At 48.9% G+C, this 26,792-nt stretch overlaps 1 protein-coding gene across 1 annotated transcript in view; it reads right to left on the reverse strand.

Annotated features, from left to right (window-relative positions):
* The window catches only part of ABCA13 (ATP binding cassette subfamily A member 13), a 320,534-nt gene that overhangs the window by 187,937 nt on the left and 105,805 nt on the right, over window positions 1-26,792 (reverse strand). The window contains exons 29-32 of the mRNA XM_059172525.1: window positions 19,348-19,461; window positions 16,501-16,591; window positions 8,956-9,132; window positions 6,881-7,187 (exon numbers count right to left, since the gene is read on the reverse strand). Coding sequence (XP_059028508.1) covers window positions 6,881-7,187; window positions 8,956-9,132; window positions 16,501-16,591; window positions 19,348-19,461 — 689 coding nt within the window. The remainder of the gene's footprint in view (window positions 1-6,880; window positions 7,188-8,955; window positions 9,133-16,500; window positions 16,592-19,347; window positions 19,462-26,792) is intronic.

A 26,792-nucleotide genomic window follows, 5' to 3' on the forward strand; every position in this document is an offset into this window, starting at 1 on the left:
ACCCCCAAATGCAACTTTTGATGCCAGCATCTCATGATTCCACATCTGGGATTTGGAAGGGGATCTCAAATGCTTGAAGGCCGTGCAGCATCAGAAGGCAGGACTGGCTGCCAGGACCCAGCATGTTGAAGAAACAGACTTTGGAAACTGTTAGCTCAGACTATGGGTACAAAACTCCCTCTTCATCAAGCTCACCTATTAAAAGGTCTGAGCCCCAAGCCCAGCTTGGAGGTCAGGGGCTCCCCGACCACCAAGAATCCTCATGTGCTAGCTGGGGTCCTACAATACAACTCAATCCCATCACACACGACCTGAGGTAGCCCCATGTCCCACAGTTAGGGGCTCATCACACAAGAGCACACACAGTCTCCTGATGCCCTTCTGAAACCCAGATTGTTACCAGAGACTCTGACGACCTGCAGTGAGAAAGAAAGCCACAGACCCCAGCTGGAGTCACTTGCTTCCCAGTACAGCAAACCAAGACTTCACTATAATTTCATTTTCTCCAGGAGTGGGATCTTAAGTCCATCAATCTAGAATGTTCTAATCTACATTGATGAGGTAAGGTGTCAAAGAGGTCTTCTCCTCCCAGAGGAAGATGAGGTGATCCACATACTAAGCCCCCAGCCTTCCCCACAGGGAAGGCCACTTTGCCTGAAACAATCCTTTCTTGTCTTGGCTCCTAACTGCTTTACCCCACGTTCCTTCCTAGAAAAACCTTCTATTTGGTGCTGCCCCGGAGTTCCCCTCTGTTTGCCTGAGGGAATGATGCCAGAACAAGAATCACTTCATAGAGCCAACTAGATCTTCCAATATACTCAGCTGAATTTTTTGTAAGAGAGTTAACTCAGGAACGCACTGAAGAGCAGCCTGGAATGAGGTCTGGGGAGGCAGCGCCGGGCTCCCCCAATCCACAGCCCACAGTCCCTGCATCTCCACCTGCTCCCCAACCTGGAACTCTCCAGCCCCCGTCCCTTGGAGATCTTATGGCAGCTTCACGAGACGGGCAAGGTTGGACTAAGTCATCGGTCATCGGTGATTGATTCAACCTGCTTAGGAGACAATTTGCATTGCTGTCCCCAGGCACAAAACAGACCCAGGCTTCAGGACACCCATACCCTCCCGCTGGTCCCAGAGCTCTTCAGAAAATGGAAGAAAATATAAGTCAGATGTTCACAGACGACAGAGTGAAAGGGTAGCGGAGTGACCAAGGGGGTACGCATGCTCCCACACAAAATGTTTGTAAGCACTGAGTGGCGATGACTAGTTCCCTGAGGGCGTGAAGGGCATTCAGAGAGCAGGAGACCTTGTGGGGAATAACGGGACCTGTGTGAGCCTTACCAGGCTCTCGATGGCTGAACGAGATGTGTGGGAAAATGTGACCCAGTGTTCAGAGGAGCATGACTGTGGCTACTGGTGATGGGGAAGACTGGGGGAAATGGGACACACCATGACCTGGGGTTTGAACAAAACAGCTCTGTGGCCAGCAGGGAGATGGATCCATGGGAGCTTTGAGGGGCAAGAGAAAGGATATAAAACTGCATTTCTGGGGGTGCCTGGGAGGTTCCGTCGGTTGAGAGTCTGCCTTCGGCTCAGGTCATGATCCCGAGGTCCTGGGATGGAGCCCCATGTCCTGCTCCTTGCTCAGCAGGGAGCCTGTTTCTCCCTCTGCCACCATTGTTAGGGTTCTCATTTTGCTGAAAACCTTTTTAGGAAGTTGTCTTACTCTCTAACCACCCGGGAATCTCGGGGCTGGAAGGAACCTTAAATTGTATTGCACGTCCTGCTCCCACCCAAGTCTGCCACCCCAGAGGAGCGTTTCCCAGTGTCAGCCCCTCCAAACATCAGCTCCAGGGGCTGCTGGCAGATTATAAAGGAAAGAGACAGATGGAGGGAGGAAGAGGAGGAGGAGGGGGGAGTGTAAGGAGGGAGGCATGGAGAAGAGGGGGGTAGGATCCAGGAGGGAGGAGGGAAGATGGAAGGGGGAGGCTTGGAAGAGGGAGGAGAGAGGTGGGGTGGTAGAGATGGAGGAGGTGAAGAGAGAGGGAGGGAGGCAGGGGAGGAGAGTAGGAGGGAAGAAGGAAGAAGGAGGAGATATTCATTATTATTATCTCTTCCCTCCTGCTCAACTATTCCCAACAGATCAGACCCTATACCAAAAACAAATAACATAAAATAATTTAAAACGAGACAAAACCCTCTCTTCTGCTGCCCGATTCCCACCCGCTTCTCCCCCTCCCCCGCATACAGTGGGCTCCTGGGAGGTCCACACTCAATTCTCCAGGTGTGCTGTCCCTATCTCCAGCCTCTCCTGCCCGCCCCCCCCCACACTGGCTACCCTCCCCTCCACGGAGGCAGCTCCTGAAGAGGGCCCTGAGGACCCATCTGCCCCACATGGGAGCCTCACCCACTGGCCCCAGACCACTCCCAAAGCCTATCTCAACCCTCAGACAGTAGTCCAACTCGATGTCTCTCCATCACACCCTCCTCAAATCTGTCACCTCCCTTCTGAAAGCAACCAGAATCCGTCCCTGGGTTAGACCAGGCCACAGTCACGTGGGGAAACACGTCAGCCTGCTAATGATGAAGGCCCGTGCCAGCCTTCATGCCATGAGTCAGATGGCATCACTCCAGCTCAAAACTGTCCAGCGGCCATACACACCCCTCAGCCCACCGGCAGCCGGGATTTCTGTGGGTAGCTTTAGAGTTCCACTCCCACCCTCTCGCTCTTGTGCTCTCTACTGCTGGCCGCCCTTGCCCCAGGGCCCTTGCACTGGCTGCTCCTCTGGTTTAGGGCACTCCCTGTGTTTCTGGGAGAGAGGCAATGTGGGGGGGAGTAGGGAAGGCCCTGGGTGGCTCAGTCGGCTGAACATCTAACTCTTGAATCCAGCTCAGGTCATGATCTCAATGTTGTGGGGTTGGGCTCCAGCCTTAGCGAGGAGCTGCTTGGGATTTTCTCTATCCTTCTTCCTCTGTCTCTCCACTCTCTCTCTCTCAAATAAATATATATATATATATATATATATATATATATATATATATATATTTTTTTTTTTTTTTTTTAAAGATCGAGAGAGAGAGAGAGAGAGCAGGCCTGTAAGAGTCACTTGGGCTGAGCCCAGGTCAGCGAACCAAGAGGTCATACTTAGCCTAAGTTCCAGCCCACTAGGAATGTACATAAGCTTTAACCGGTCAACCCGGGATTATCTGGTCCGCAGGAGAGCGAGCCCCGGAGAGACCCCTTAGGCTCCCCTTGGGAGGGCAACCTTGCCTGAAACAATGTGTTCTTGGCTAATAATTTCTTTAAAACATTTCTTGCTTTGCCTTTAAAAGCCTTCCCCTTTCTACAGCTACGGGCACGCCTTCGTGTTTGCTGAAAGAGACGATGCCTAACGCCTGATTCATGAATCCCTGAACAAAGTCCATTTGATCTTTAAATTTACTCAGTGGAATCCTTCTTTTTTAACAGATTGAACATCACCTTCCTGGCAAGGCTGACCTTAACCACATTAATAATTTTCCGGGCACTCCTGGCCACCCTCATTCCTACCGGCCGGGGCTTACCTCCTCCCTGTATTCAACTCAAGCTGCTTCTTGTATGCGTGGACCGCCTCCCTGAGCTCGGGCCCAAGAGCAGGGATTCAGCCTGTCCCTTCACTGACTCACCCAGGTCTCAAGACCGATAAACGGTATAGAAATAGAGTTGAACAAATAAGTCAATTAACGACCACATAATTCGTCAGGCACCAAACATCACAGCAGCCTATGTGTCAGGGTGTTGTGGGGATGGATGAATGACCTGTTTCCAGGTACTTGGAGAAATTGACTTTTTATGATGCTATCTTCTCAGTTGGATCTCAGAAAGACGGCACTCTGTAAGCCTCTGTCTAGCTAGTGATTATATGCGGAGCATGTAATCCGCGAGTAGTAGGGAGCTACTGAAAATTTCACAGGAGTGTGCTCTGTGGTCGAAGCCGGACTTCAGGACCATCCCTCAGAGGGCTGAGTGTCAAGATCTTATAGGATCTCCACGGAGCCTCAGGCTCCTGCTGGTACACCCAGCCCTCAAGAGACAGGCACCTTTGGAAACTATTAATGAAAGAAGGATATAAGGCCATGAGAGCCTCCAAAGCTCGACTCTTTCAGAAAAGGACAGTAGGTCTTCACCTCCTTCAAAGGAGTAGAGTAAGACTTCTGAGAAATAGCACCGTGGGAGCCCAGGGAGGAGATGAGTAAAAATGAGTCCATGACCCAGGATGGTAGCAGGATACACCGGTCAGACAGCTCAAGACAGAAATGTTTCCACCCATTGGAAAGTGTCCCGCTGTGTATATGTACTCTATGTCATATATTCATATATGTATTAGGATACATTATACACAGATATTTATACAGATGTGTGTGTGTGTGTGTGTTACTCAGCCATAAAAAAGGATGAGATCTTGCCATTTGCAACAACATGGATGGATCTCAAGGGTATTCGGCTAAGCGAAATAAATCAGACAAAAAACAACAAATACCACATGATTGTGCTTATATGTGGAATCTAAAACAACAACAACAACAACAAATAAATAAATAAATAAAATAAACAAATAACACTAGCAAGAAAAAAAAACAGAAAGCGATTTGTAACTACAGAGAAAAACTGGCAGGAGAGGGGAGGGGGATGGGCGAAACAGGTGATGGGCTGGAGACCGACGCACTCTCTGCTGTAAATTAAGTAAGTCCAGAAGATGCCACGCATGGCATGGTCCATAACATGGTCCAGTAGACGGTGACAGACGGCGACACAGAACGTGGGGAGCCACACACAGCTGCGGAACCCCCACGCACGTCAGCCATGCTTCAACAACAGACAGGATCAAGGAAGCCTGTGACCCCGGAATCCCGCCAGGGCACTCAGCTCACTCCAGCCCGAGGCCCGAATGGGCCTCAGTCCAAGAGCTTACCTACCATCAAGGGGTGAAGAGGCACACGTCAACGTCCCTCTCCTCCCCCAAAGTCCGTTCACCGAGCACCACGGTCAGTAGGAAAGGAAAGCGGACCACATGGGCCACCTTAGACTAGCCATGAAGCCGTTGACAGGGTTGGGTGCTGTTCCGTTCTGCCCAGCATACCCCCGGGGAGCCACCCTGCGTGGGGGCGGGTGAGGTAACCCCAGCCTCTTCTGTGCGACAGACCCAAGGGAACCTCCTCTCCTCCCTGCAGGCCCAGGGCTCCTCTCCCACGGTGGAGATCACTAGCTAGACAGAGGCTTACAGAGTGCCGTCTTCCCGAGATCCAACTGAGAAGATAGCATCATAAAAAGTCGATTTCTCCCAGTACCTGGAAGCAGGTCATTCATCCCCACAACACCCTGGCACATAGGCTGCTGTGATGTTTGGCACCTGACGCTTTGCCAGAAAAAGGCTTTTTCTCAAATTCTGCTCATGAAGCAGCTGCCGCCAAGAAAAATAATGTAGGAGCAGAGAAGCAGTGGCTGAAAATGTTCAAAGCCAAAACTATCGTCATTTGGAAAGGAAAGAAATGCTTTTATTTTATGAAGAAGGAGGTGAAGGGGCTTCGCAGTGATCTGCACAGTGAGGCGGCCCCTGGGTTAAAATGACACCCTGGTCTCTGTCTTTCTGACCCTCTGGTCTGTCTGCCACACTCTAGTCCCCCAAGAGAGTCACTGTCAGGACGACACAGGCTCCCCTGTGGCACCACCTTTGGTTTCACGAAAATGCACTAGTGACTTATAGTGTGGAGAGCACGTGCCCAGACAAGGAGGGCATAAGACATCAAGACGCCCATCCTGCCAGCGTGACCCCAGTCCCCCTGCTTCTGTGTGGCAGGTGTCCCACTAAAGGACAGCATCTGCTGCCTGCTCTCCTAACAAACAGATCCCAGGTGGTCCCCCTGATGACCTCCCCTCCGGCCCTTTCCTCCTGTGCTCCCCAGCCTCGTCTGGGCCTGGGGCAAGAGGTTAGAGGAAGAGTATCGCGCAACACTGAGTTCCCCCACTGACCTCAGCCACGTGGCTGTCAGGGCGCTGACCACCCGATTGCACCCAGGGGTCCACATCCCAGTCAGACACGGCCCCCCACTCCACTTTGTGAGCCCTGCCTGGCCTGCCCCCCACCTTCAAGTGCTGTGGTCCAGCTGCTCTAGCCTGTAACTGACCACCGCTTCTCTCCCGCAGGGACGGCACCTGCCAGGTCACCAACGAACTCCTATGTGTTCGCAGACTGTCCCACACATCCCCAAGGCACAGTCCCTGGCCTCTGGGGATCTCGCTCTTCCCCGCAAGTAGGCCGAATTTTTCTGGATTGGCACAGGAGAGGACGTGACCTTGTCTGTTTCCCTAGCTCAGATGGGGGACATCTGGAGTCCGACTCGCGAAACCCTTGTGACTACTGTCCAGACTCACTCTGAAGGGTCTTTAGAGCTACAGATGCCTGGTGTCAAATTCAAAGTCCCACAGGATCCCGTCATCTCAACAATCACTTCTGTGTCTGGATGGCCCTGGGCATCATTAAGTCAATTGGAAGGAATTAGAAGGAGAAATGGACTTTCTTTAAATGTTCTTTGGAGGGCACCTGGGTGGCTCAGTGGGTTAAGCCTTCGGCTCAGGTCATGATCTCGGGGTCCTGGGATCGAGTCCCACATCGGGCTCTCTGCTCAGCAGGGAGCCTGCTTCCCTCTCTCTCTCTGCCTGCCTCTCTATCTACTGTGATCTCTCTCTGTCAAATAAATAAATAAAATCTTAAAAAAAAAAAGTTCTTTGGAGCGACTACAGAGAAGCTCCAAGACTTCCTCTAGGCAGGGGTCCAAACGCAAAGCATATCCCTCCATAAAATGGGGGTGTGGGTGAGGTAGATATGTGGTGTCTACTCACAGGTCCCTGGTGTGGCATGGGTACGGCATGGCCTGTGCCTGCACAGCCGGTTCCACATCCTCCCGCCCAGTATGCACCAGGATGATGGCTCTTTCGATCATGTCTTGCAAAGGGACAAAGATGTAGTTGTACTTGAACCCATCGGCTGGTAGGCTCTGAGGATGAAACTTCCAGGAAGGGTTTTTCACCAAGTCTGTCCTCATGCTGTATAAGATGCTGGTCCGGATAGTGTAGGTGACGTGGGGTGCCAGCCGCAGGGACGGGGCCCCCAAGTTCCTGTCCGCCAGGGAAGTGTTGAATATGACACCTGTCGGCAGAAAAGGGAAAACAGGGGTCATCACACCCTAAGGGCAGGAGTCGAGGGAAGGTGGATGAGCCGTGAGACTCAGCCCAACCCCCTCTTGGGGAACCGACCACACCCTGGAGAGGCATCGCTGAGTCTCGCTGTCAGGCAGGCCCGCAATGCTATCTATATAAACACCTGCTGTATGTCCCGGTTATTTGCAACAAAATAGCCTACTAATGTAACAAAATGATTTCTTTTGCATCTTTCCAGGACTTGAAACATGACAGCAGGCTGCTCAGATAATCAGACTTTGCTTTTCTGGGATAGAGATGCATGCGTGAGAATGAGGCACGGAAGGTGCAGTCTTGGGTTGTAGAAGGAGAAGATTAGGGATGGAAGGAACAGCACAGGGACTGTGGTCAACATTATGGTTACAGGAGGTCTCACGTTGCCTGTGGTGAGCAAGGCAGGACGTAGAGTTGTTACACTGTACTGATGTCATGTGTGTCAGCTAGATTTCGATTTCCGAAAAGGAACCAATGTCTTTGGGGTTATCGATCATTCCTTTTTTTTTTTTTTTTTTAATTTAAATTCAGGGGCACCTGGGTGGCTCAGTGGGTTAAAGCCTCTGCCTTCAGCTCAGGTCATGATCTTAGAGTCCTGGGATGGAGCCCCACATCGGGCTTTCTGCTCAGCGGGGAGTCTGCTTCCCCCTCTCTCTCTGCCTGCCTCTCTGCAAACTTGTGATCTCTGTCTGTCAAATAAATAAATAAAATCTTTTTTAAAAAAATTCAATTAGCCAACATAGAGTACATCATTGTTTTTGGAAATAATGTCCAATGATTCATCTGTTGCATATAAAGATCATTCAAAATGTGAACATAGGGACTCCATTCTGGCACATGAATTCTCTGAATTTCATACACAGTGCCTGTTGGGAGTGGGACGGGACAGTCCTGAGGTTCACATGTGCAAGTCCTAACCCCCAGCAGGTCAGAAGGTGAGCTCCCTTAGAAAGCGTGTCCTCACAGAGATGGTCAAGTGAGAAGGAGGTCCTTAGGGTGGGCTCTCACCCAGTAGGACTGGTGTCCTCCATCAGGGGAAATGTGGACCCAAACACGCACAAAGCCGACATGGTAAGAGACCCAGGAGAAGGCAGCCACTGACAGGCTGAGGTGAGGCTAGAGCGTGCTCCCCTCATGGTCTCAGAAGGGGCCCACACTGCTGACACCTGGATCTCAGACTTCTGGCCAGACCCAAGAGAATAGAGATTTCTGTCGTCGAAGCCATGTCGTCTGTAGTCCTGTCATGGCGGCCCTCAGCAAACTCATACAAACCCAGATTTAAAAAAAATAATGCAATGTTCATTCAGGATTCGAGAACACATCGTGCATCCTGAACCAATGGGCATGAATGGATGAAGTCGGACTGGCTGTTGTCTCCCCGTTCCCTGCACACTCAGAACGTCAAGATACTAAGAAAAGAGTCAAAGTGATGTGAGCATAACTTTAACCAGGAAAGATATAATTTTATCGTGTGAGATTTAATGGTAAAATGACACCATAAACTAGTAAAAACAGGTGCCAGGAATGGTGTGGGGCCAAGGATCTGAGACACAGACAGACACAACTCATTGACTCAAGGTGAGTCTTTCTGCCTGGTTTCGTTCTGTCGGGAAAGGAGGTCTTTTTCTGAGTTACTGGCCCACATGTTTGGGGGAAATATGCAAAATGGCAAGCCCCCGGGGAGCCGGTGCCAGCAGGAATGCATTTTCTCAAAGAATACTTACTAGCCAAGAAGCTGTTCTGTCGCATAAGCTCACGGGCTTTCGCCTCCAGGTTGGCGACAGACTCCAGTGCCTGGAAACGGTCCAGCACCACGCAGGAGGAGAGGTTCACCAAGATGCGGCCGAGGACACGGATGTGTCCGGCACCTCCATGGGCAAACATCTTGTCCAACTTCCCTCCTAAGGACAGTAAGCGGGACAGGACATTACAAGTTCACTCAGTCCCGGGGAGGAAAAAATCCCTTCTTGAGTCACACTCTGTTCGTATGCAAGATATGCTACCTATTGGCTGGCTATCAATTCTGCCTTTTGGGTTTTGGTTTGGGGTTTGTTTGGGTTTTTTGTTTGTTTGTTTGTTTTTGTTTTTGTTTTTAATAGGCTCCGAGAAGGTGGGGCTCAGATTCGTGACCCTGAGAGCAAGAGTCTCGGGCTCCACTGACTGAGCCAGCCAGGAGTCCCAACTGTGCTCTCTGAGCACAGTCCTGTGACGCCGTTCCTTACACGAGAATGAAAAGCCGTGGAAGCTCAGCGGGTGAGCCTATGACCCAGGGATGCTGGGCGGTGGGTGACACACAGAAGCAACCGATCGGAGGCAGGCTTGCGAGCAGCACGGAAGGCCTTGCACACAGAACCCGGCAAAAAAACACGTTACTGTTCCAAACTGGCACTGAGAAATTCCAGAAAACATGCCTTCACCATCACATTGGGCATTTTGTGAAAGTCACTCGCTTTGTCATATTAACTTTGCAGAGACAGTGACCCAGGATCAAGGGGCATTGTCACCACGAAAATCCGATCCTAGTGCACTCTGCGCAGGTTTGTGCCTTTGAAATGGAAATAGACCCGGGGAGTAAAGCGGGCCCATTCTTCAGCACGGAATGTGGAGGAGGATGCGGTATGTGAGCTCTGGCTTCAGGGAAGAGCTGGACCACAGGTCAGAGAGATGTGGGAAAGCCAAACGACGCAGAAGAACACGAGAACCCTGCCCGGGGAGGGACACGATTCCAGAGGTGTTCAGCATGATGACAGGGAGTGGATAGGGATGATCGTGGGTCGGCGATGTCACAGTATCACCGTGGGCTGGGGCAAAGTGTCTGCAGTCCACTGGGGCAGGCCACCCCATCCCTCTGGGCCTCCTTCCTTAAGAGACCCCCAGAGACTAAGTTGCTCCAGACTTCATAAGGAAGAAGGGGTAAATGCACATGGAAACACACTGACATGTTTTTACACACCTACGACACACACAAACACAATGAATCATAGAACCACGTAGACATAAGACAGCCAAGGGGCAGCTCTTAAACACCGTAGTGGCCCTTCCCTCAGCCACTGGACCCAATTCCATAAGGACCATCCCTGAGTAGATTTTCGGGATCCCAGGCCGAGACACCAGGCCTGCTTCCACGGGGCCAGCCATTCTCTGCTCAATGGGAGCCCACAGGGGTTTGGTTGAAGGAGAGCCTCTCAGTTTGGACCACATCTTCTGCGGAGACGGAGACACAGCAGGCCTACTATTGGGGAAAAATGTTTGGGGCCTCACGGCCAAGGGTCAGATGGGGTACACACCCCCTGCTCCCTGAGAGGCAGCTGTGTCTGCTCAGCCCAGACACCCTACATTTCTTGCTTAGGGAACAGGGATGATGATAATCTGCCTGGTGATATCTTGCTAAAGATTACATGAAATAATGCCGGTAAGCCTTCGGGCACTGCCGGTGTCCAGAGCAGGCCGAGCACGCGATCAGTGTGTCCTGATACCACAGTTAGGAATATATTAGAGAAGATCAATCCCTGCCAGAGGCACAGACAGAATATGCATCCTTGATCCGATCAGATATCAGCTTATCAGACGCTGGTTCAGAGGATAGCACAGGATCAGAGCGATGCCCAGCCTGGGGAGCAGACTTCCAGATCACCAACCTCCAGCTCCACCCCAACCAAGAAAGAGCGCTCAGCCCTGGTTTGTCTGCTGCAGAAACACAGATGCCAGGCTCTGCACAGCTGCAGAAACACAGATGCCAGGCTCTGCACAGCTGCAGAAACACAGATGCCAGGCTCTGCACAGCTGGCTCAGTTCGGCCAATGCAGGGACAGAGCCGAGGCCAAAAACTGTGCAAAAGCATCACCTCTCCTTCAGCACTTGCTGAAGGAGAGGTGATGCCTCTGGGCGAGGCACCACGTTAACTCCGTGACTCACCGGGACCTGGGATGCCTTATAAGAAGCATCCACGCACCACATTCTGGAGACGTCATTTACACTGTGAAATGTCGCTGTGAGGGCAGGCGCCCATGCGTGTGCAGCAGCTATGCCGTCCGCTCTGTGGGGGGGTTCATTCTATTGTTCCTGAGCATGGTGGGTGGGGGCTGAGGTCAGAGGTTTCCGTGTGCAGGGACACACACAGCCATCAAAAGCCACAGCATGAGACACACGGGCTGGGTGGGGGCAGCTTGGGGCACAGGAAGAGTGACACCATCCCCACGTAGTAACTGCTACAGGGAGCCCAAGAATGGTAGCAGGGACGTCAGCAGCACACGGCTCTGCACCTGGAGCAGATTCCATGTTTTGCATTGGAAAGTGATTTTTTTTTTTTAAGATTTTATTTGTATACTTGAGAAATAGAAGAAGAGAGAGGACGCGCACATGAGCAGGGGAGGGGGAACTGAGGGAGGACAAGCATATATGGGAGTTTGACACAGGGCTCGAACCCACGACCCTAAGATCATGACCTGAGCCAAAATCAAGTCAGATGCTTAACGGACTGAGCCACCCAGGTACCCCTTGTGTTGGAAAGTGATTTTGATCTGCAAAGTTTCATCATCCTCGTCTTCCATGGGAGGAAAACCATCTTGCCTGTGGAGTTGTTCTAAGAAGTAAAGTTTGTTCAGTGCCCGTGAAAGAAGTGCTCACGCTGACATTAAGAACTGCTGGAGAAGAGAGCCAGGCCCAGTGGTCTCCATTTAACCCTTCAAGATGATGGCAGACAGAAAGAGGGAGACCAAAGCTTGTGTTGTGAGGGGCTCTCGGTATGCCTGCTGCTCGCTCTCTTGTGTTGGAGGGACACCTGCAGAGTACAGAATTTTACAGGACGGTTCAAACCAAGGGCGTGTTTACATTGCGAATGACGCATCTCAGAACACATGCTCTGTAAGCTCACCCACTGGGGTCTAATTCAGATCCACGGCTGAGGGCGGCTCCCGGGCCTTTCCCACCAGAGAGCGTGTTTGGGAAACCGGTGGTATAATCCGGGGTGGCCGGTCCTGCTCCTGCCCAGGCAGGGGAGTGGAGACTCGGCCCCACCTGTCGTGGACATGGTCTTCTGGCCCCACATGATTGGAGTCAGGCAGCCCATCAGCACTCAAGCCAACATGGCAGATGGAGCCGGCAGGCCAGTTAGGGTGCCTGCAGGTTGCCTCGAGTTAAGACAAACAAGGGGTGCCTGGGGGGCTCAGATGGTTATGTGTCTGCCTTCAGTTCACGGTGTGATCCTGGGGTCCTGGGGTCAAGCCCCGCATCGGGCTCCCTGCTCAGCAGGGTGTCTGCTTCCCCCACTCCCTCTCCCCCTCTCCCCTGTTCCTGCTCTCACTCTCTCTCAAATAAATACTTTTTTAAAACAAATCTAAAAAGACAAAGGGCCTTAGAGCTTTAGGGCTGCTTGTCCCACCATGCCCCAGCCAAGAATCTGTTTGAAGTCCTGCCGTGGCTGAACACAGCCTCCAGCCTCTGTCTCCAGGGACCCTAATCAGAGCGCACTCACAGCCCTGCAGGCAGCTGAGCAGAAGGCAGAGCCCATGGCTTCTCTAGTCGGCAGAGCAGGGGGCTCAGCGCACACTCTGCCCCATTCAGGTCCCCACATCATGAGCTGTGCAGGCTCTGGTCCTGTTCTGATGGCCTGGTTCATAGCCCCATCTCCTAGGGAATAAAATATGCTGTCTCGACCACCCAGGAAGCCGGGCCAGGGACTCAGACAAGGAGGAGCCCTTTCGAAAGCTTCAGGTGGGCAGGGAACTGAGCCAGCAAACTCCTGCACCAGAATCCCAGAGAGGAAACGCTGTTTCACCTGAAAACAGAACATAATAGCAGGCCTCACCCGCCACGGACACTACCAGCAGACTCACCCAGCAGCCCCAAACTAAGCCGACAGAAGAAAATATAAATATCTAACATGTTAGCAATAAAAGACAAAACACAGCCTCAAACTGTATAAACCCTACATTGACAGAACATAAGGACAAACAGACAAGTCCACATTCCAAATGGGAAGTTTCACACACACCTGTGAATAACAGATAGAATGATTCTACAAAAAAAACAGTAAGGGGGCACCTGGGGAGCTCAGTCAGTTAAGCACCAGCTCAGGTCATGATCTCAGGGTCCTGGCATCCAGCCCTGTGTCATGCCCCTTGCTTGGCAGGGAGCCTGCTTCTCCCCCTGCCTGCTGCCCCCTCTGCTTGTGCTCTCTCCACCATGTTCCTAACAAACAAATAAATAAAATCTTAAAAAGTAAATAAATAAATGGAAAATCACAGATATTTAGAAAATAAGCTATAAACTTTCAAACAACCCAAGGATCAGAAAAGCACACTACAGTGAATGCTAATGAAAACAGAACACATCAAAACCTATGAGAGGCAATGAGGCAATGTCTAGAGGCAAGCGTGTCATCATAAGTATGTGTGTACACACACACACAAAGAAAGAAAAAGAAGGTGGAAATCACAGATCTAAATCTCTCTCTCAGGAAGTTACCAAAAGAAGAAAAAGAACAAAGGTGACAAACCAAAGAGTGTGAAAGGACAGAACCAGAAACAAAACACAAAAACATGCAAAAAAAAACCAGAAGTCAATGAAATAGAAAATAAACACAATTATCACTAAAGCCAAACATTTGTTTTATTAAAAAAAAACAAAACTAACTACATTTATTACCCTCTGACAAGACTGATCAAAAAAATAAAAGTATGAAGAGGGAGAGAGAGAGAGGAACACAAATCAAAATGTATCTGTGAAATTGGGAATATTCCCACATACCCTTCAGATGTAACAGTGAATTTATACAGTAAAATTGCTCAGGAAATGCTTCTCCCATGCACCCTCTTGCAGACTGACATTTTAAGATATCAACCAGCGAAACAGGATCATAAAACAAGAGTGGGGAGGCTGAAGAGTCCAGGAGACTCGGTCTCCCACCTGGGAGAACAGAGCAGGCAATTCCTGGGAGCACTCAGGGGCACCCGCCAGCCCCAGGGGCAGGAAGGCAAGCCAGCAGGTGTCTGTCCACACAGATGGAGGGAACCCGCCCCCCCCCCAGAAGGGTGGCACACTGGCATGGAGGGCAGGGGACTTGGGGAGCCAAAGAACAGAAAGCCTAGGAAGAGGGAAACATTGTGAGAAAGGAAACATCATTATAACCTGCAGCCTAATTCTGCACAGAAATGTATTCATCCGGTCGTGATGTGGCTATAAGGAAAAGGATCACATCACCGCAGGGAAGCGATGGGGCCAGGAGAAAGAAGCAAGGCTGTATCTCTCCCAGCGGGGGAAATGGATTAACTGCTATGTAAAGATAGAACTATACGTAATGTATCAGGCCATGATACAAAGATACAATCCACAGAAACAGCTAAATAAGTTTAAAGTAGGTTGTGCTAGGGGCTGGATGTGGTAGGGGGCTGGACAGGAGACTTTTAGGAATAAGAAGTCCTGAAAGACATGAAGAATCTTTGCAACAGAATCCAATTCTTTATTTTTTTAAGATGTTATTTATTTTATTTTTAGAGAAAGAGAGAAACAGCGCCACCAGGAGGGTCAGAGGGAGAGAGAGAAGCCCAAGCAGAACCCCCGCTGAGCAAGGAACCCAATGCAGGGCTCCATCCAAAACCCCTGAGGTCTTGACCTGAGACAAAACCAAGAGTCAGATGCTTAACCAACTGTACCACACAGGAACCGCCAGCATCCATTTATGAGCTGTTTGCAGAATACTGTAAACAGTGTGATCATTTTTGTGAAAATACACATGAGCCGTGCAAATCTGTCTGAAAAATTAGCCCCAGGCTGCCTCTGATGATGAGGTTATGCATAGATTTTTTTTTTTTTGGTTTCTTTGTATTCCTAATATTTCTACAACAGGCATAAATTGCTTTTGTAACAATCCAACAGTTACCTTTAAAAAGTTAAGGAATAAAGTCAAGAGCCTGACTGGACAAACCTTCTGTGAAATTGCTACAAATTACTTGCAAATGCTCCTTTTTTGGCCACAGGCTCCAGATGCTGGTTCTAATGCAGAGAAATAGATGATCTCTCTAACAATTTTATTTTTTTGTTGTTTTATTTATTCATTTTTTATGCAATCTCCACACCCAACGTAGGACTCGAACTCATGACCCCAAGATAAAGACTGGCAAGCTCTTCCAATGGATCCAGCCTGTGATTTTAAAAGGATGCATGGAGTAAGGTGATCAAATTCTCTACCTACAGAGTTACAGAAAGAATCTTGGTAAAACATACAGAAGTACTTTTAATTACTTGAAAAATGACTTAAGGCAGTGACATTTATTTTCAAGTATCATTAACCTGGGGTACCCTGCTCGATCAGTCAGTTAAGGGACGCACTCAGGTCTTGATCTCAGTGTTGTGAGTTCTAGACCCACATTGGGTTCTGCACTGGGCATGTAGCCTGCTTAAGAAATAAAATAAAAGGGAAATAATTTAAATTCATTACCTTTTCTATGGGAGTAAATTCACCATGTCTGTGTTTTTCAGAAGAGGGAAGTATGGTGCCTCTCGCAATGCCTGGCCCTCTGCCCCACACCACAGGTGGCCACCAACCCCTTCCCAGGCACAGGCAGCACCAGAAGCCAGAGACTCCCTCCCTTCCCTCAGGGGACCACCCAGCAGAGCAGGGCTCCTGAGATCCTGCCTGGGATGCTCCTGACAAAACCCAATGTTGCCACCGCATCACTGTTCCTAACATGGCCATCTGTGCCCTGGGCGGTAGTGAGCAGGGGCTCCAGATCCTGGCACAGGACCCAGCTCTCTTAGTGAATGGTTGTTCAATATCTAAATGAACTCATGCATTAACTAGGGAGACGCAATACAACCACTGGTGGGCTGATAGAACTTTTTAACCTGAGCTCCAAATTTTCAAGTCAATGTATCTGCTTTCAACCAACTATTAACTCAGGAACACTCATTTGTTTCAAAAACTCATTAATTGTTTTAAGTCTCACTAATTCTTGCATTCACATCAGAGGCCTTCCTTTTTGACCACTTTCCTTGCTACTCAAGCCCTGACTCCATAAATCAGAAAACTTCAGGTAGGAGGAACCTTGGAGGAAGAGCAACCTGTCAGTGTCACCCAGAACCTTGGAGGTGGAAGGGTGAGGGCGCCAGTGGCGGGCCATTGGGTAAGTGGACTGTGCCACGCCTACCCATGTAGTGGACACGCCCGCTAATTTACATGGATACGCCCACATACAAGACACACCCACTCACCTAAAGGACACACCCCTGGACACGCCCGCCACTTATACTCACACACCCCACCTACTTACCATAAGTCTGGAGCTTTTCCGTCAGTTTATCAACATCAATGTGCAATTGGCTCTCTATAAAGTTTCTTATAAACTTGTTCCTCAGGGCTTCCTAAGGAAAATAACACAGCGTAAATAAAAATAATTTCATTTCCTCTTACTAAATGATTCTTCTTAGATTTATTTGAAGTTTCATCATACAAGAAAAAGACACATAAAGTGAATCTTGGTCAAAGAGGTTCCAAAAATCATGGTAAATGACAGGATAACTGTTGATTAGGACCCCACCATGAAAAACAAGAGTATTGACCCTGACAATTCAGACTGTCATCAAAATTATGCACGGCCACTGAAAACAAAGAATGATGTAAGAGTTGACTTTTCAGGAGAATTTTCTAACAAGAGGAGAGGGTGATTCTTTATAGAAGCTCATTTACAGGGTGCCTACCTAGCTGGCTCCATCAGTAGAGTATATGACTGTTGCTCTTCTGGTCATGAGTTCAAGCCCCATGTTGGGCATGGAGCCTACTTTAAATGAAATAAAATTATCCTTAAGGCTCTCTCTGTCCCTCCCTCCTGCTCACACACCCATGGGCACACACATGCTCTCTCTCTAAAAACAAACAAACAAATATTAAACTAAAGAGATAGCTTTTTTAAAAGCTCTTTTCCAGTGTGTTTTCCACATGCCAGTTGTAGAGACAGGGTCCCTCACAAGAAACCACTGTGGAAGGCTTTCTGTATTTCCTGAACCTTTTTTGGCCATTAAATGTCATCTTCGGAAGAAACTCACAGATCATGATCCACGTGATCCCTCTTTCATACTGATGGCTCCAAATCTTCTTCGCCAATGTTTTCACTAAGGAGGGCTCCCCAAGGAGCTTGGAAGAAAGCCTGCCTCCTGATCGATGCCCCTGGCAACGGCCAACAGCCCACTGAGACCGAGGGGGACACTCTGAGGTCGTGAGGCCAGAGCCAGGACTCAGCAAGGAGGGGGCTGGCAGAACGGGGACTGATTCTGGAACTTGTCCATTCTCTAGAGAATACTGACACATGACCTGACTCTGTGTGAGCACACAGCCTCGAAACTTAGGACTTCCAGGAAGGAATTCTCAGTGTCCACCCTCTAAATTCAGGTCTGTGATTCCTCAGCCTCTGCCTCCTGGATGTGAGGATTCTATGACCCTTGCATACGGATGACAGGATTTCCTTATGAAACACTGGGGCGCACTTTTATTTTACTTTTATTTTTACTGGAATTTTGTTGGGCATCTGCCGGAGGCCAGACCAGGGTGGGCACTTCCTGTGTATTAATCATCTGTGCTCGTCCACATCTCTGAGAGGGGATCGTTTGCTTTTCACTGAGCAGAAAGGGTCTGGTCTGGTGGCAAGAGCCAGGCGTGGAATACAGGCGTCAGACGGTATACCCCCAAGGGCTCTTCACACTCCCCGATCAAGATTGCCACACTGGGAGATGGGGAGCCACTCACCACGCTTTGTCCTCAAAGACGAGAACCTCAGGCAATGGAAGAAGGAGTTGTGTTTCTAACACGGCTGCTTGGCACACGGTGCTGGCTCATGGGAGGACCTCTCCCCGGAGCCACGTGGATCCCGGGGTTGGGGGTGGTGGGGAGTTAGGTGCTCACATGACTTCGGAAACTCTCCGTTTGTTGTTCACGATGTTCCATGTAATTACTTCCAATGGCAGCACAGACTCTCTCAAAGCCTAAGCTATCTATGATCTGACCCGTTAGAGAAAAAGCCTGCTGATCCCAGTATTAACAAATTAATCCGTGAGCAAACAAGTTCAAGAAGATGACAATAGCCCTTGCATTCACACAGAGGGGGCTGCTGAGAACTAGCATCACAGATTGTCAAACACCAGGATGGGACTCATGGCTGTTTCTGGGCTCTGAAACCACCTGGGTTTGCCCCAGGCCAGCAGCTCCCTGCCAGGCCTACTGCCAGAAGCCAAGGGACCCCTGGCACGGGACCCCCCAGGGGAAACTGCCCGCATCTCTGGGACAGTTCACTCCAGCCAGCCGGGCAGGCTCCTGAGCTATGAATCGCTTGGACTACTTGTCTGGTGCATAAGAAACAGACCAAACAGAATAAAAAGGTAAGCCTGATTTCTCCTGCGGTCAGATTTAGGGGACTTCTGGTTACACAAACGTCCCCAGGTTATGATGGGGCCTACCTCCTGTGAAGTTCTGAAGTTCACAGCCGTCGGGCAGGAGTTGGCCATCTTAAACCACAGCCCCCAGAATTTTGGAATATGTTAGGTTGTAGATACAGAATGTCAGGGAGTGATGACTGGCCCTTTAAGTAGACCCACAATTGGAAAAGTACGCAAACCACTCAGAAGAGCATTAAGGTACAGAACTGTGCCTCTGTTTACGGAATTTTTAAAAAAAAAAGATTTTATTTATTTATTTATTTATTTATTTGACAGAGAGCGAGCATAAGCAGGGGTAGGGGCAGCAGGAGAGGGAGAAGTAGACTTCCCACTGACCAGAGAGCCCAATGCGGGACTCGATCCCAGGACCCTGAGCCATGACCTGACTCAAAGGTAGATGCTTCCCTGACTGAGCCACCCGGGAGCCCCTCCATTTATGGAATTTAAAGAACAGGCAAATACTATTAAATTATTCATCGTGCTCATAATAATGACATCTGGCACGAATCAAGCCCTTGACAATTCACAAAGCTGATTTACACATTCAACTCTAGATCAATATTATTAGTCAGCAGACAACCACACCCGAGGGGCTCTGTGGGCTCCTCTGAGGGGCCACTCCGAGTTCAAGGTGCACCCTTGCAGTTGCTCCCACTGCCTCTACCCCTGGTGTGAAGGCGGCTGTCACTCACCTGCAGCTGGTTGAGCATCTGGTCACTTCTTCCATTCTGAAACATGCTGGACATTTTCAGCAGCGTTCCTGTTAACGTCTTTAGCTTGTCCACGAAACGGAACGTATGATTTGCCTGCAAAACAGCACACGTGGGTGTCTCCCACTCTGTCGTGCTGCCTTAGGAAGATTCTTAGGGGTTGTGTGGGGACAAGAGGGGGAGAAGCCTTAGAGACATGACCGGCCACCAGAGGAAAGATCCACCGAGGTCACCAGCAGGACGCCGACGCCTCCCCAGGCCAGGTGACTGGCTCTCGCATCCTCATCTCAGAGGTGAGCCCTGAGAACACTCTCATGGACTCTCCCTGCAAAAGCCGTCCACCATCCAGCACGGGGGCCCCAGAACTGAGCTCATTGTAGGAACAGCAGATGTCCCCAGTACACGCCAGCTACATAAAACATAAAATCATGATTGTCCACATTTCCTCCTCCAAAATATACTCTCTGGGGGCACTCGGGTGGGGGCTCAGTTGGATTAGCGGCTGGCCTCGGCTCAGGTCAGGATCCTGGGGTCTTGGGATCAAGTTCCGAATCAGGCTCCCCACTCAGTAGACAGTCTGTGTCTCCCTCTCCCTCTGCTCCTCCCCCTGCTTATGCTCTCTCTCAAGCTCACTCTCTCTCTCAAATAAATAAATTAAAAATATATATGTTCTTGGGTAATACCATGCATTTGTTCTACGATACCCAAGACTTGCTGAAGATAGAGGACAACCACCTATATTTGATCCTTTATTGCCGCTGGCAGGACAAATGAGCACCAGACTTCTGTAAAACAATCTGGTATCATAAACATATTCCTAGTCAGTGACCCCCACACACAAACATCCCATGCCTTTTTTCTAAAGATAAAACAAATCTATCCTCAGAAATGATTTAAGTGAAATAGAAAACAATATCCAGAAAAGTGACTAAGGCAACATTACTCTATTTTTAATCCTGAAATGGTCTACATGCCATAAAGACAAGGCTGAGTAAAGAGGGTCTGGGAGGTCAACCACACGTCCCTGGGGTCACCAGGAGACCCTCCTCATGTCCCAGGCCACACCAACACAGGAGCCAAAAACAGCTTCCCCAGAAGAGAGAAGATGCTCTGCGAAGTCATGGTTTGCTGCCAGCCCAAAGACAGGGCAGGGGTCCTCCTGGGCCATGGCTGGAGCACACTTGAACAGTGCCCTCCAACCCCAGCAAGGCCTGGAGCCTCTCCTCCCTCAGTCCATTTGCACTCATACCCTTGCCATTGTTTGCCTGCATGGGCTAAGCGCGATCCACTATGTCTAAGGCTTGCATCGTGACCCTTGTGGTCAAGTGATGAGGCCAACGCGTGAACAGGAGAGAGAAAGCTCTTCATCTGAGCTGATTACATGAACGAGAGGAGAAAACATAGACCATCTTGGCCTTGTATTTTCATAACGAGTCCACAAGGGTCAAGAAAGGAGTAATTAGAAGCTGCGATCTGGGCTGAAGACTGATCTCTAAGCCGCTGACCCTACCGTCAGCCAACGGCAGATGGGCAGCATCCCCGGAAATGGCAATAGGACAAATCTCCATGCAGAACCAACCTAGGATGCGTCCCATCCCCCAGAGGACAACCACGAGACACAGGGAAAATGAGACAATCCAGACAGATGTGGGAGAGCCAAGCCTAGGAGGACTCCAGACCCAGGGGAGGAAAGGGGCCAGAGCAGAGTCGGGAACCACAGAAGGAAGAAAACTCCCTATTGCTCACAAGAACCCCTGAGTCTGTGTGTTTCGGAGCCTTTCTTAGAACAGGCGCAACCATTCAAGCAGAGGAGTATCTAACAGATCTCATAAAATCTGGAATTCCAATTGAAAGTGGAATACACATCCAAGAGTTTACAAGAAGCTTCTCTCTTTTTTAAAGATTTTGTTTATGTTTTTGAGAGAGAAAGAGAGAGAGAGAGAGAGAGAGAGAACATGAGCAGGGATGAAGGGTAGAGGGAGAGGCAGGCTCCTCCGTGAGCAGGAAGCCCAACTCCAGGCTCCATCCCAGGACGCTGGGATCATGACCCGAGGTGAAGGCAGACACCTAACCGACTGAGTCACCCAGGCGCCCCAACACAAGAAGCTTCTTAAGATGGAAAAAAAAAAATTAATGTAGCTTCAGATAGTTTCTCTGCAAAATTAAAGGTCCGTGTTGGTGAACCACAAACTCTGGCTCTAAGAGGAAAGAGGACAAACCCAGAACTCCTGCGCGCAGGCCATCTTCAGATGTCCAAGCAGAAAGAACCCAGGCTACCTGTGAGCGCTCCTAAAATAAGTTCCTGGAACCCAACCTGAGGAAGAGTTAACTCAGTGTAAGAATACAATACATCTCATAGGGCACCTCCCCAAGGGGACCCCATCCCTCCCACCCTCTCCCCTCCAGCAATTCTCAGTTTGTTTCCTGAGATTAAGAGTCTCTTATGGTTTACCTCCTTCTCTGGTTTTGTCTTGTTTCATTTTTCTCTCCCTTCTCCTAAAATTCTCTGTCTTGTCTCTCAAATTCCTTGTATCAAGGAGGTCATATTATAATTGTCTTTCTCTGACTAACTTATTTCGCTCAGCATAACACCCTCTAGTTCCATCCACATCGTTGCAAATGGCAAGATTTCATCTTTTGATGGCTGCATAGTATTCCAGTGTGTGTGTGTGTGTGTGTGTGTGTGTGCGTGCGCGCGCACGTACACACACATGCATGCATGTTAGTGTGTGTGCATGCATATATATATATATATATATATATATATATATATATATAATCACTTCTGCTTTATCCATTCACCTGTTGATGGACATCTAGGCTCTCTCCATAGTTTGACTATTGTGGACAGTGCTGCTATAAACATTTGGGTGCATGTGCACCTTTGGGTCCGTACATTTGTATCTTTAGGGTAAATACCCAGTAGTGTGATTGCTGGGTCGTAGGGTAGCTCTATTTCCAACTTTTTGAGGAACCCCCAGGCTGTTTTTCAGAGTGGCTGCACCAGCTTGCATTTCCAACAACCGTGTAGGAGAGAAAATAAATAAAATCTTAAAAAAAAAAAAAAAGAATGTGATACATCTCTGATACCATCAAGATGGTGCTGAGCCATGAAACCATTCAAATAGAGAACTGATTTTAAAGTTTATTTATTTTAAGTCATCTCCACACCCAACGTGGGGCTCAGCCTCATGACCCAGAGATGAAGAGTCACGTGGTCTTCCAACAGAGCCCGCCAGCAGCCCCAAAATTGATTTTTCAATAATAGCTAACAAAGTCCCAAGCTGAATCCAGATGTCCGTGATAATTCTTGAAAAGAACTGTGAACATTATAAGTTTATAATGGGAAGGTTATAACTGAAATTAGAAGTCCCAATGTCTGATGATTATGATGCCAGTTAATGGGATGATAATCTTTAGAACGGTAGGCCCCATCAGCTACAGAAGGGGCAAAGGGTGGGCATGGAGATGGGCAGGGAGGCAGGAGCTCCCACCCCAGTGAGACAGAAGGACTCTCAGCATTCACTGTAAGAGGGAAGCTCAGCATTGAAACACAGAAAGGAGGGACGCTGGCACAAAGTGTGCAACTCTTGATCTTGGGATTGTGGGTTCGAACCCACGCTGGGTATAGAGAAGACTTAAAAATAAAATCTTTTTTTTTTAATTTATTTATTTATTTGACAGAGAGAGAGTGTGTGTGCACAGAAGCAGAGGCAGCAGCAAAGGGAGAAGGAGAAGCAGGTTCCCTCTGAGCAAGAAGCCCAGTGTGCGACTTAACCCCAGGACTCTGCAGTCATGACCCAAGCTGAAGGCAGACACTTCATCAACTGGGCCACAGAGGTGTCCTTAAAAATAAAAACTATTAAAAAAAAAAAAAAAAAAGAAGAGTGGATAAAGGTAACCACAAGAACAAAAGTAAATTTTAAAACTGTAACAGAGAATTAAACAATAACTCTAAACTTGCCACTCACAACAATAACTTTGAATAGGTCCAAACATCCAGTTCAAAGGGTTTCAGACCCAGTTAATTAAGTTAGTCAGTAAATATCTATATTTATGGTGTGTCTGTAAGCCAGGTCCAGGTATAGGTGCTAAAAATACAGCTATGCACAAAATACACAAAACTGTGTTCTTTTTATTTGAGAGAGAGAGAGCATGTGTGTTTAGAGGGGGAGGGGCAGAGGGAGAGAGAGAATCTCACACAGACTCTGCACTAAGCACAGAGCCTCACTCGGGGCTCGATCTCACAACCTGAGATCAAGACCTGAGCCAAAACCAAAGGTCAAACGCTCAACTGGCTGAGCACCCAGGAACCCCAAAAAACTCCTTTCTCATTTAAGATTACAATCTACTGCACAGACAATGCTATGAAAGGCCAATTGGGTTGTTACACTGCACTGAAAACAAAAGATTTAAATATCAGGCAAAACCAAAAAAGATAGAAATGGTAACAGCCACCAAGATAAAACTCGTGAATAAACAGAACAAAGCTTGTCTTATTATGAAAAAAAAAAAAAAAAAGGAAATTTATGGACTCGAGAGCATATCACCAAAATACATGAAGTCAAAAGGACTAGAAGTAAGGAAGGAATTTGATAAGACCAAACAGTGGATGGCGTTAAGCCTTTGTAAGACCAGGCCGAGAGTCCTTGAAAAATCAAATCGAGCAGATGGACCCCTGTTTCGGGTTAAGACCTTGTCTCTGCTGCTTATCAGCTGCATGCTCTTACCCAAATTATTTAAACTGTCAGCTTCAAGCTTTGAGAAAAGTGGGGGTAGTGGATGTGGTGGTATTAAAATAAATGGACCTTCTGGTGTCTCGCGGCCAGGCCTGGCCCATAGCAGGTGCTCAGTACACATGTCCCACACTGTCAGTCCCCACACACGTACACAGATGTTGGGTGGCCTGAGGGGAAGATCTAAAAATCTTAAACCTACAAATAAAGAACGCACACACACCCCAAATGCAGATGTATATTTACATATGTAATGTGTTTTATATATGTATAAACATCTATATGTGTCTTACTGCAGTTTAAATTAGTTCAAATATCCTAATTTATCATCTGTATGCATATATACCCTCACTTTTCAAACATCCAAGAAAACTGTACTGAAACTGATATGCAGTAAAATCCCAAACTATAGGAATCATTTAGGTGCATATTATGAATTTAGAATTTCTTAGCCAAAGTTGGTGTCAAGTTCTCAGCCAAGGTTGTTTAGAAGTAACAGGTTAAAAAGTTTAGTTATCACAAATAACTCCTGACTTACAGACATTATTTAGGACATATTCATCCAAGAAATTGTACAAATGTTAGCTATAACAGCATACCAGACAAAACCAAAATTCAGACTCAAATACATTTGTTATTAATTAAAAAGTGAAACTTAGTCAACATATCACAATAACACAACAAATCTGAGGAAAGCAGCAAGAGACTGATAGAAATAAATTGTGAGAAGAAATGACTTCAAGGGCACCTGGCCAGCTCAGTCTGATGAGCACTTGATCTTGGGGTCGTGAATTCAAGCCCAATGGTGGGTACAGAGATTATGTAAATAAATAACTTAAAGAAGAAGAAGAAGAAGAGGAAGAAGAAGGAGGAGGAGGAAAGGAGAGAAAGAAGATCACCCACCCCACAAAAAAAAAAATAAACAAACAAACAAAATGCACAGTTTGATTAAGAAGGGTAATTAACTGATGGCGATATTGAGATAAACCAGAGGCTGGAATGATCCGGCCAAGTATTTGAAAGCAGCTGTCCAGTGCTTCAACAAGTTACTACAAACTGTCTTGAAACAAACTACACAGCAGAAAGTCTCAACAAGGAAATGAGTCAGACCATGCTGCGTTCCCCTGGGAGGATGAGGCATAGGGGAACCTCCCAGCCAGCACACGCCCCCCAGTGCCCAGATGAGAGCAAGTGTTGTCCCCGGGACCCTCCTTCCCGCTGCCCAGTAGATGTCTAAGAGCCCGTCCCCACGAGGACCACAGAGCGGCCACGGTCAGCAGGTGGGCTGGCTCCCTGTCTCAGGCTCCCAGAGCCCTGCCACTAAGTGCTCACACCCGGGACACCTGCAGCGCTAGGTCTGGCTCTCCATCCCAGTGCAGCCGGCACCCACACCAGCCATGCCAGCCACACCAGCCGTCGCAGTCTGCCCTTGGGCTCCAGAAACTCACTGAGGCTCAAATAAGTGGGACCCATAGGATAGACACGCCTCGTGTCTGCTTCAGCAACTTTGGAGCAAAGTACTGTCACAATCAAAACGGCGTTCTTGGTCCTCTGACAGAGGTCTCTGGGGACCCCAGGGACATGGAAGAGCACTAGCTCCGACATTTGGGCAAAGTATTTTAATTACGAAAACAGTTTGAACCATATCTTCTCCTCCTCTGACAGGCCCTGAAAAGGGAGATCTGCAAACTTCGTGCAGACTTCCTACCAGGCAACGCCTGGTTATCACGCTGTGCTGGGCTCTGCAGGTGACACAGAGAAGTCAGTGGGACCCTGACCTGGGGAGCAAATTCATGGGCCATGAGGGTCAGGGGAGAGCTCCTGTGAGAGCCCAGGGCCAGGTGACGCAGACAAGTGGCCCTGGGGCTGGTCTCTGGGGGACTCCTGCCTGTTTTGCAGAATCGAGCCCCTTGTTCACATAGTCATCAGCAAACCAGCCCCCCTTGGGTTCCTATCTTCCATGCAATTCCAGAACCGGCTGCAGAACCTGAAGGACAGAGCTTGAACGTGTCCTCGACGGTCCCACACATTTCCATGTTCAAGCGACAAAAGAAAGGGGCAATGTTCTGCGCGGGATCATGTCTTCCCAAAGCCATAACCCCCAGGACCTCAGAATTTGTGACGGTGTTTGGAGATCAGGTCTTGAGATGGGTGATAGTTAACGTGATATCACAGGTTGGGCCCTAATGAGCGGGGTCCTTATAGGAAGAGGACATCAGGATGCAGACACACAGCAGACGACCATCTGCACACCTCGGAGAATGGACCCTGCCCACACTGTGACCGTGGACTCCCAGCCTCCACGACTGGGACAGAATCAGTTTCTGTTGTTTAACAGAGTCTGCGTATGGGTCAGCGAGGACAGGCAGCGTATCACAGACTTGAAAGTGACAGAGGTGTCAATTTCCAGTTCCACCTCTTACCAGCTGTGTCTCGAGTCTGCTCCAAGCCTTTGTGTTCCTGTCTGTAAAATGAGGATAGTTAGTACCTCCCTCCAACATTGTTGGAGGGGTAAATGAGATGGTCCATGGCAGGGGCCTGGCCAAGTGTGGATAAGGAACAGTGAGGACCACAGCAGGGCACACTCCCTGACTGCGCTCACCCCTCAGGCAAGATGACGGCGGATGGGCGCCTGAGCACAAGTGCCATCATGAGGGACAGGGCACCCGGGGACGCGGGGAGGGCAGAGTG

Source organism: Mustela lutreola, chromosome 4, assembly GCF_030435805.1.
Source record: "Mustela lutreola isolate mMusLut2 chromosome 4, mMusLut2.pri, whole genome shotgun sequence".
NCBI classification, from domain to species: Eukaryota; Metazoa; Chordata; class Mammalia; order Carnivora; family Mustelidae; genus Mustela; species Mustela lutreola.